The 10,599-nt window shown below is 55.4% G+C and overlaps 1 protein-coding gene across 1 annotated transcript in view; it reads right to left on the bottom strand.

Moving 5' to 3' along the window:
- Positions 1-8,046: 8,046 nt before the first annotated feature.
- Positions 8,047-10,599, bottom strand: part of TPO (thyroid peroxidase) — a 16,863-nt gene continuing 14,310 nt past the window's right edge. Inside the window, exons 12-13 of the mRNA XM_015561790.1 lie at positions 8,830-8,986; positions 8,047-8,150 (exon numbers count right to left, since the gene is read on the bottom strand). Of these exons, the coding sequence (XP_015417276.1) occupies positions 8,047-8,150; positions 8,830-8,986 (261 nt within the window). The remainder of the gene's footprint in view (positions 8,151-8,829; positions 8,987-10,599) is intronic.

The raw sequence follows: 10,599 nt of genomic DNA, 5'->3' as shown, positions 1-10,599 counted from the left end.
GTGGCCTCTGTGTGTGTGGCCTCTGTGTGCATGGCATCTGTGTGCATGGCCTCTGTGCGTGGCCTCTGTGTGTGTGTCCTCTGTGTGTGTGTCCTCTGTGTGTGTGTCCTCTGTGTGCGTGGCCTCTGTGTGTGTGGCCTCTGTGTGCATGTCCTCTGTGTGTGTCCTCTGTGTGCGTGGCCTCCGCCCTCACAGCACGGCCGGGGCGTCTCCTGATGCTGACCGGTGCTTCCTGTGTGTGTCCTCTGTGTGCATGTCCTCTGTGTGTGGCCTCTGTGTGTGTGGCCTCTGTGTGCGTGGCTTCTGTGTGTGTGGCCTCCGCCCTCACAGCACCGCCGGGGCGTCTCCTGATGCTGACCGGTGCTTTGTGTGTGTGTCCTCTGTGTGCGTGGCCTCTGTGTGCATGGCCTCTGTGTGTGTGGCCTCTGTGTGCATGGCATCTGTGTGCATGGCCTCTGTGCGTGGCCTCTGTGTGTGTGGCCTCTGTGTGCATGTCCTCTGTGTGTGTCCTCTGTGTGCATGTCCTCTGTGTGCGTGGCCTCTGTGTGTGTGGCCTCTGTGCGTGGCCTCTGTGTGTGTGGCCTCTGTGTGCATGTCCTCTGTGTGTGTCCTCTGTGTGCGTGGCCTCCGCCCTCACAGCACGGCCGGGGCGTCTCCTGATGCTGACCGGTGCTTCCTCTGGGCGGGCGCATGTCCCGGGAAGTCCGACTTCCTGCCGTTAAGGCCACAAGGGTCCCCTTTGTGCCACAGGATGTTGGTGGCCCGCAGAGTCCAAGAACCGGAGAGGGTGTCCAGTCCCAGCACAGTCTTCTAGGAACCTTCCACCGGGGCCGGTTGCCATGGGCACTTCTCTGTGGGAGGAGGAGGCGTGCACCTGGGAGCCTGGGGTCTGGTGTTGCGTTGCTGTGGGAGCAGCTGGAGTTGAGGATCAGCCTGGCCCCCGGGGCTGCTCGGCCGGTTCCTCCCAGATTCTCCGAGGCTCCTCTCCTCCGGCTGCAGGTGGAAAACCGACCAGCCAGGCGGGGACAGCTCACGGGCAGCAGCCACGGCCGCACCTCCTTGTCCGCAGATTAAACACCGCTGGGTCAGCGCCTGGGTCAGCTGGGGGCCAGGAGGCAAGAGCAGACGGCTACCCCGGGGTAGCACTGAGCCTGGGGGCCGACAGGGGGCCTGGTCCCTTCGCTGCAGCTGCTCCCCGGGAGGCGGGTCCACGCTCACCCCCCAGGAAAGCCTCCGGACCCACGGAAGAGTCGCAGGTACCAAGCGAGGCCAGTGCCCGGCTCAGCCCACGTCCACACAGATGGTCACTGCCCCCAAGTCCTCAAGTCGGGTTCATTTTTAACGACTTTAATCCTCCCATTCACAAGCATGAAGTGTTTCTGCATTTATTTTTTACTTCTTTATAATGTTTACTAGAGGCCAGTGCACGAAATTCATGCACGGGTAGCGTCCCTAGGCCTGGCTGATCGGGGCCTTCCAGATGCCGACCGGCCCCCTCCCTATGTTCCATGCTGCCCCCTGGTGGTCAGCTCACATCATAGCGAGCGGTCGAACTCCCGAGGGGACAATTTGCATATTAGCCTTTTATTGTATAGGGTACTCTTTTCTAAAGGTTTTGCACATTTTTCTGACTTATTGTTCTGCTGTTGTAAACACTAAAAAAATTTACTCCCTAGTTGTGTGTTGTTTGTATATAGAAAAGCAATTGAATTTTGGGTGTTGACTTTATCTCCAAAAATCCTGATACATTCAGTTACTAATCCTAATAATAGCTTTACAAATGATTCTGTTAGATTTTCTATAGTGACTTTGGGGGGTTAATAGTGACAGTTTGTTTCCTTCCAAGCCTCCCTGGTGCTGGGCGCCGGCGTGGTGGCCGGGCAGGTCTCCCCTGGACGGGGGGCAGGGGGGACGGCCCCGTTGCCCAGCTCGCACAGTAGGTGCTCATATAGCTCGTGGCTCGAGTATTTCTGAATCTAAACAGTAAGCGGGGGCTTATGCTTCTGCCGTGTCAGCACAGCTGTAAACGGTTCCCTTCGGGGTGTGTGGTAGCACGGCTGTCAGGATGCTGAGTGTCCTGTTCAGAGGCCAGGGGACCGGGACCAGGATGCACCACAGCCGCTCGTCAGCCCCCAGGGACCCGGCTCAGTGGCCGGCTCTCTGTGCTCTGGACCAAGCCCTCCGCCTGACCCCCCTGTAGAGTATGGAGGTTGGTCCGGCCGGCGTGGCTCAGTGGTTGAGCATCACCTATGAACCAGGTCACGGTTTGATTCCAGTGGGGACCTGCAGGAGGCAGCCGATCAATGATTCTCTTTTATCATTGATGTTTGTCTCTCGCTCCCTCTCCCTCCCTCCCTCTCTGAAATAAATAAAAATCTATTTAAAAAAAGACTAGAGTCTGAGGTCATCTTTTCTAGGAAGATTTCCCTGACCCTCCCACCTGCCTTCCTTCCTTCTTAAAAAAGAATAAAATTTTTTTTTAAAAGTGTGAGGTTGTGCCCTGACCGGTTTAGCTCAGTGGATAGAGCATTGGCCTGTGGACTGAAAGGTCCCAGGTTCAATTCTGGTCAAGGGCGTGTACCTTGGTTGCGGGCACATCCCCAGTAGGAGGTGTGCAGGAGGGAGCTGGTAAATGTTTCTCTCTCATCGATGTTTCTAACTCTCTGTCCCTCTCCCTTCCTCTCTGTAAAATATTAATAAAATATATATATTTTAAAAAGTGTGAGGTTGTCACCAAGCACCATTTGCTGTGTTAGCGGGGCTGTCTCGAGGCCGGGGGAGGGGCGTGGGGGAGGGAGAGGCCAGTCCCCAGCCCCCTCCCGGGTCTTCCAGGCCCTGCACAGCCTGTCCCACAGCTGCTGACCTCCGGCTGATCCCCGCCTCCAGCTCTGACTTCAGAGCTGCCCCTGAATGACACCTGCCCCATTGGGCCTGCGGATGTGGTGCCACAGACAATGGAATGTGACAGCGACAGGAAAGCGTGAAACCCTACACTTGGGAGCATGGGTGCACCTGGGGTATTACACCGAGTGAAATGAGTGGGAGAACAACACTGTGGATTCGGTGGAATCCAAGGAAAAAATGAAAACAAAACAAAAAAACCTCATAGGCAGAGAACAGACTGATGGCTGCCAGAGGGAAGGGGGAGGGTGGCTGGGTGAAAACAGTGAAGGGTTAGGCTTTACTGTTAGGGTCAGGGTTCGCTTTTAGCGTTAGGGTTAGATTTCCGTGTTAAGGTGTTGGAAGCCACCCATTGTCTTCACTATCAGAGAATGTTAACGAAGAGCCCGAAAGCTGGTGAACCTTGAGCCCTGGCAAGGGCCAGAGCTATACACCGATTGTTCAGTCGAGACAATGGGGGCTCAAGCAATTTCCTGACCAAATAGTCTCCGAGTAAATCTTTCTAATGTTTACTGACCTTTAAGATTGTCTGTTACCAGAATTGCCTGCCTAAGAGCTAGATGTGTATCCAAAATTGGATAAAAGGTTGGCAAGGCCTGGGCACCCGTGGCAGTCCTTCCCCTTGCATTGGACTTTCCACCTGGCCTCCCAATTTCCAAATTATTATTTCTTGTCCCGTCTCTGTCATTTGCACAGCCCTCCTCCAGATCCCGAACCCTGAACCTCGCAGGACGTGGCTCACACATTAAGGTGTTAGCTGTTAGGGTTACGGTTAAATTTTAACATTAGGGTTAGGATTAGCTTTAGAGTTGGGGTTAGGGTTAGGATTCAACGTTAAGGTTTGGGTTAGGGTTCAATTTTAGCATTAGGGTTAGGTCAGCAGTTCTCAACCTGTGAGTCGTGAACCCTTTGTTGGTCCAACGACCCTTTCACAGGGGTCGCCTAAGAGCATCCTGCATATCAGATATTTACATTATGATTCATCACAGCAGCAACATTACAGTTATGAAGTAGCAACGAAAATAATTTTATGGTTGGGTCACAACATGAGGAACTGTATTTAAAGGGCCAGAAGGTTGAGAACCACTGGGTTAGGTTTTAGGGTTAGGGTTAGGTTTCAGCGTTAAGGTTAGGGTTAGGGTTAAGTTTTAGCATTAGGGTTAGGGTTAGGTTTCAGTGCTAAGGTGAGGGTTAGGGTTAGGTTTTAGCATTAGGATTAGGATTTAGTATTAGGGTTAGGTTTTAGTATTAGGGTTAGCTTTTAGAGTTAGGGTTAGGGTTAGGATTCCACATTAAGGTTAGGGTTAGGGTTACGTTTTAGCATTAGGGTTAGGTTTCAGTGTTAAGGTGAGGGTTAGCTGTTAGGGTTACGGTTAGGTTTTAGCATTAGGGTTAGGTTTTAGTATTAGGGTTAGGGTTAGCTTTTAGGGTTAGATTTTACAGTTATGGTTAAGGTTAGAGTTAGGGTTAGGTTTTCGTGTTAGGGTTAGGTTTTTCTTTTTTAATTTTAGAGGAAGGGAGAGGGAGAGATAGAAACATTAATGATGAGAGAATCATGCATCGACTGCCTCCTGCATGTCCCTCACTGGCAATGGAGCCTGCAACCCAGGCATGTGCCCTGACCTCGAACCGTGACCTTCGGGGTTCACAGGTCGACTCTAAATCTCTGAGTCACACCGGCCGGGCTTTTCCCACTTTTAAAAGTTCTCAAGTCTGACCTACATCCTAAAGGTGTCAAACACGATGTGTGTATGTACAGGGAGGCGTGAACATCCAGGCAGCCACCTGCGTCCCAGGTGGACGTGGGGGTGAGGGACTACAGTGGTCATGCTCACTGACCTGCAGAGGAAGAGCCACTGTGTGAGCCTGGTTCTCCGGTTCCCTCCCCAAGTGACCATCGAGAGAAAACTTCCTTCGTGCTAATAAACGAACGTCGCTGTACGCTTTGCTTTTGTAGACGCCCCAGTGGTTCTCTGAGCCCAGCAGGGCCGGTTAAGACATGGACTCAGGCCATCCGTGTACCCGCTGCGGGGCTGGTTGGGTCTGAGGTTCCCGTGTCGTCTGGGTTTTTAGCCCAAAGACACACCTGCCGTGTGGGCACGGTGATGCCCGGGGACCCGCAGGCCCTGGTCTCTCGCCTGCTCTCCCCCTGGGCGGGGCCCACGCCACTGCCTCTCCGTGTGCGCTGACACGAAAACGACCGTGTTTTCATTACCAAGTTGCCTTGGCGAACATTTCGCCCAGTCTGACGGCATTTTGTATTTTCTGCTGACAGACCGAGAACCCGAGACGTTGGTATTGTGCCCTAATGGGAGGCAGACTGTTACTTTCCACCCCGCTGTTGGCTCGGGAGCCACCCTGGCAGACGTACGACTCGGGGTAAGTGCGCCTGACCTCCGGCCTTGCTCTAAGCCGACCGAAATGGACCAAGTCGCCTGTGGAGAATGCAGAACGTGCAGAATCGTCTTTTTCTTTCTAAAGGGATGAAGCTTTAATAATGCTCTTTTCTCCACCACAAGGTACAACCACGTGAAATGCCAACAGAAATGGAAGCTCTCAGACGACTGCGGTGAGAAAAAGTTAATGATGCCGTTTTTAGTAAGACCTTTACTCTTGTTGTTCACAATCTGTGTTGCTGCGTCCACAGATCCAGACTGTTCTTTCTCCAAATTAAAAACAAATGCAAAACGATTTAAAGAATATTCCGTTAAAACAAAATTTGACCGTTAGGCCCTAGAGGAATCTAAAAAATGACAGACATAAACTCTATCAGCAGTTGTGTTGAAGCTGAATCACCCAGCAGCTTAAATGTTTTACGGACTGATCGTGGTTTTCCTTTCAACCTCAGTGTGGGGCCCCGTGTCTATGGTAATGGCATCCTCTCATCACAGAGGACTCTCCTGGCGCTGACAGCCGTGAACCGACCGGACCCGGAGGGGCTGGCGGCTGAGTGACAAGGTGGCGCCGTGTCTCCGGGAAGAAGAGGCAGGTGTGGGAAGAGCCGGCGGGGACAGGAGGGGACATGATGGGCAGAAGGTAAGGCCCTGGGTCAGGCCATGCCTGCGCTCCTCACATCAGCCACCAGGTGGCGCCACCTGCCCGTGTCATGAAGGGAAGGCCAGCCTTGTCCCGGGGACACCAGCCTTGGTCCTCACCCTGGACAGGGCACGCGTCCCGAATGGGTTTGTGAGAACAGCAGCCCACGTGGACATTGGGCTCTGGGGACAGTCTGTCCACTGAGCGGCCAGCGGCTGCCACAGGGTCGCCTGTGACTGTGTGGTCACCTCTCTTTGAACCTTAATTTGCTGTGACCCCAATTCCCTCCACGCGGGGACCGATGATCCCTCCGCCAGCCAAGGGCGGCACGGTGACCTTCAGGGTGACCTCCAGGGCTGTTCACGGAGCTGTTACCCATGATGGCCACGCGCGGCCCAGTTACACGCTGCAGGACTCTGAGCCACGGCGCTGGGTTATTCTGGGACCCGTATGTGTGTGTGTGTTGGGGGGGGGGTGATGCTGGCTTCTTACTTGTTCCTTAGCACAGTGTCCGAGGCAGAAGTCCAGTCCCCAGGGACCCACAGACGCAGAAGAGCCGACACCACCCCGTGAGCAGAGGGCACGAGGCTGGCACCGACGGGTCCCTGGTCCTGAGGCCGGCATGGGGCTCGGTGGGAGTGACCCCGACATGCGGAGCTGCCCTCCACTCGCTGACGGGGGGTGATGAGCCTGAGGGTCATCTCACCCCCTTGGCTCCTCTGCAGACTCCAGAGGGGAGGCTGGTGGACGTGGCCGAGGAGTCCTCACCGTCACAGAGCGGCTTCCCAGGAACAATCGTCACAATGTGGGGACACAGACTCCGTCACCGAGGACCTGGGAGACACAGTCTCCAGGTGAGGACGGTAGCAGCTGCTCCCGCAGACGGTGAGCGGCAGCCCGCACCCTGTCCTCCTCCAGGTGCGGCTCCCGGAGCAGCGCGCCCCGTGAGTCACTGTCGGTGCCTCGAGGGAACGTACAGAACGAGAAGAGACAGGGCCGATGAGAGAAAACAGAGAGAGGACGGTAGCAGCTGCTCCCGCAGACGGTGAGTGGCAGCCCGCGCCCTGTCCTCCTCCAGGTACGGCTCCCGGAGCCCCGTGAGTCACTGTCGGTGCCTCGAGGGAACGTACAGAACGAGAAGAGACAGGGCCGATGAGAGAAAACAGAGAAAAGAGATGAGGGGAGGCTGAGAGAATAAGAGAGAAGCGAGAGAGCCAAGGAAATGGAGAGAATGAAAACAAACGAGAGAGAAGGAGAAAATAAAGAGAATGAGGAGAGATGCAAGAAATCCAACAAAATACAGAGAATAAAGAGAGAAACGAGAGACCCAAGAACATTGAGTGAATGAGGAGAGAAGCGAGAGATGGGGGAATACTGAGAGACTGAGAAGAGCTAGAGATCCACGAAAATGGCGAGAATGGGGAGAGAAGTCGGATATGAGAGAAAATGGTGAGAACGTCGAGAAGAGTGAGATCCACGAAAACTGGGAGAATGAGGAGAAAAACGAGAGATCCACGAAAAATGGACAGAATGAGGTGAGAAGCGAGGGACGAGAGAAAACTGGGAGATTGAGGAGAGAAGTGATTGGTGCAAGAAAATTGAGAGGATGGGGACAGAAGCAAGAAATCCGAGAAAATTTAGAGAATGTATAGAGAAGTGAGACACGAGAAAAAATTGAGATAAAGAGGAGAAAAGTGAGACATGAGAAAAAATTGAGAGAATTAGGAGAGAAGTGAGAGATCCAAGAAAATAGAGAAAATTAGGAGAGAAGCGAGAGATGGAAGAAAATGGAGAACAGGAGGAGAAAAGCTAGAAATGCAAGAAAATTGAGAGAATGAGGAGAGACGTGAGAGATGAGAGAAAATTGGGAGAATGAAGAGAGTAGGAGAAAAATGAGGAGAATGAGGAGAGAACGAGAGATGAGAATATTGAGAGAAGGAGGAGAGGAATTAGAGACCCAAAAAAATGGAAACAGTGAGGAGAGAAGGGAGAGATGAGGGAAAACTGGGAAGTTCCTGTGCGCAGAGGGGGCGCACGCGGCGGGGACTAGTAGACTGGTCACCAGGCTCCACGGGGAAAACGTGGGCTCCTGGTCCCTGAAGACGGGACTTACCACCTGCAAATCACCGTCCAGGTGGCGGCTGCCAGGACGCAGACCAGCAGGGCGCCCAGCACAATGGACACCAAGGACGCCTTCGGGAGCCTCTCGGAGTCTGAGTGAGAGCCCGCCGGTCAGCAAGCCGTGGGTCCCAGGCAGTGGCAGCGTGCCTGACCCCGAGCGTGACCTGACCCCGACCCTGACCTGGCCTCAACCCTGACCCCGGCCCTGACCTGACCCCAGCCCTGACCTGACCCCAAGCCAGACCTGAACCTGACCTGAGCCGGACCCCGTCCCAAGTCTGCGCCCACCGTGCCTCTGCTGCTTTCCTGCGCTCTCGCTCTGCCGCTGGCTGTGCACCGTGGTCTTTGCGGGACGTGGGGTTAAGCTCAGGCCTGCACGGAGGCCCCGCCCCTCTGCGGGAGGGTGGATAAATCTGTCTTTCCCATTAACAAGTAACTGCAGGCTGTTTTTCCTTTACAGGAGCTATGTTAGGAATCCCAGGTCTGTGCCTGCGGGCTGTGTGGTCCCGAGCAGGTCGCTCACCCTCTCTGTTCTGTTCACGGATGAAGCACCGTGCTGAGCTCCTAGGATAACTCGCTGGGGGTGAGGCAGGCCCAGGGCAGCGCTGGGTCCCGGGGTCAGTCTCGGCCTAAGTAGTCACCGGACGTGCCTGCTCCCTCCCAGCCCCGGAGAGCGCAGCCTCGCGGACAAGCAGGCCTCAGCTCCAGCACAGCCGGAGTTGTCGCCCCAGGTGTGTAACTCCCGGGCGGGGCCCCCAGGGGTGGGCTCACCTACACAGGTCCGCCCGTCGTCTCCCAGCACGTACGGCTCCAAGCACTCACACCGGAAGCCGCCCTGGGTGTTCCTGCACCGGGCGGGCGCCTGGCAGGGTGGCCTCCGCTCGTCTTCACACTCATTAATGTCTGCACAGAGCACGGAGGTCAGGACCTGGCCGAGGACCCGGCCACAGCCCCCTTCCACCTTCCCTGCCCTGAGCCTGACCCCGACCCTGACCCTGACCCCGACCCTGAGACTGACCCCAACCCTGACCCTGAGCCTGAGTGCATCCCAAAGCAGGGATAAATTGTGAACCAGAAGTTGGGACTTCATATAACTCCCTTTCTTGAACTCTTACCCTGACTTTTGTTCAAGGGTGTCGTGGGAAGGTAGGGGATTCATCTTATCACATGTCCTGACCCCGAGCCTGACCCTGACCCTGACCCTCCACCTCCCCGACCCTGAGCCTGAGCCCACCGTGACTCATGGGGGTGGGCCCCTTTCCCAGGGAGCCCGCTGCCGCTCCGTCCCCTCCTGGAAGAGGATGGTCAGCTGGTGGGGGCCTGCGGTCCCTGGCCCTGTCCTCGGTGTCCTGCCAACATGGAGCCTGACTGTGGGCAGCACTAAGTCTGAACCACTGAAGCCTCCCGTGTGCTAACTTCTGCTCCCGGAGGGTGAGCTGCGGGCGTCACCGGGGGAGTGATAAACGGTGAGAGCCAGGGGGTCGGCCAGCGGCCCCGGCGGGTGTGGGCCGTGGGCCTGCGCTGCCTCTGGTGCTGGAGGCCTCCTCTGGGAAAGGTGTGCCCCGGGGACAGGTGGGCAGGAGCGGACCGTGACCTCCCGGCCACACGGGCGGGGACGCCTGTGCCCAGAGCGCCCCTGAGAACAGGCTCATTTTTAAGCGTCTGAAAGGGCAGGTCTGGGGCAGAGCCACTGAATGAAAAGTAAGAGTCCTTTAACTTTTCCCTGTGTATTACTTCTATATACATAGAAACTATGATCAGGTAACTAACATAGGGTGGGAAACTAACACACGATGGCAAGAGTGGTGAGGAGGATGGAAGGGAGCTGGAGTTCTCTGGATGAGATGCGTTCTCAGTTTTGAGCATCATCCTATGAACCAGGAGGTCACGGCTCTATTCCCAGTTGGGGCACATGCCTCAATTATGGACTCAATCCCCAGTGTGGGGCGTGCAGGCGGCAGCCAATCAATGATTCTCTTTCATCATTGATGTGTTTATCTCTTTCTCCCTCTCCCTTCCTCTCTGAAATCAATAAAAATACATATATATATTTTAAAAACATGTCTCCCATCATAGTTACACGGAGGGCCCCACACGGACCCCCAGGCCCCACATGGACCCCCCAGGCACAGCCCGAACCCCCAGGCCCCTCACGGCCCCCCAGGCTGCAGGTTCTCTTCCCTCAATGGGAAACCTGCCGCCTCTCCTGCTGTCTCTGCCTGGAGTCCCCACTCTCCTCCACCCTGTGCCCTTGGCTTTGTGTCTCTCCCTGTGGTCAGGCACAGGCCCGGGTTGTGGGCTCCATCCCCAGTGGGGGGCGTGCAGGAGCAGCCGGTCCATGGTTCTCTCTCATCATGGATGTTTCTGTCTCTCGCCCTCTCCCTCTCCCTTCCTCTCTGAGATCAATTATAACATTTTTTTTAAATGTGTCATCCAGGCGACAGCTTCTCAACCAGGGGCCTTGGCTCCGCAGGGAGGTCAGCATCCTGCACCCACTGCAGCTGTCAGTGTGGCGGGCCCCCGGGGACCAGGCCAGTGGAA

The sequence above is a fragment of the Myotis davidii genome, unplaced genomic scaffold (assembly GCF_000327345.1).
Source record: "Myotis davidii unplaced genomic scaffold, ASM32734v1 scaffold1395, whole genome shotgun sequence".
NCBI classification, from domain to species: domain Eukaryota; kingdom Metazoa; phylum Chordata; class Mammalia; order Chiroptera; family Vespertilionidae; genus Myotis; species Myotis davidii.
This window is presented reverse-complemented; position numbering and strand designations above follow the sequence as displayed.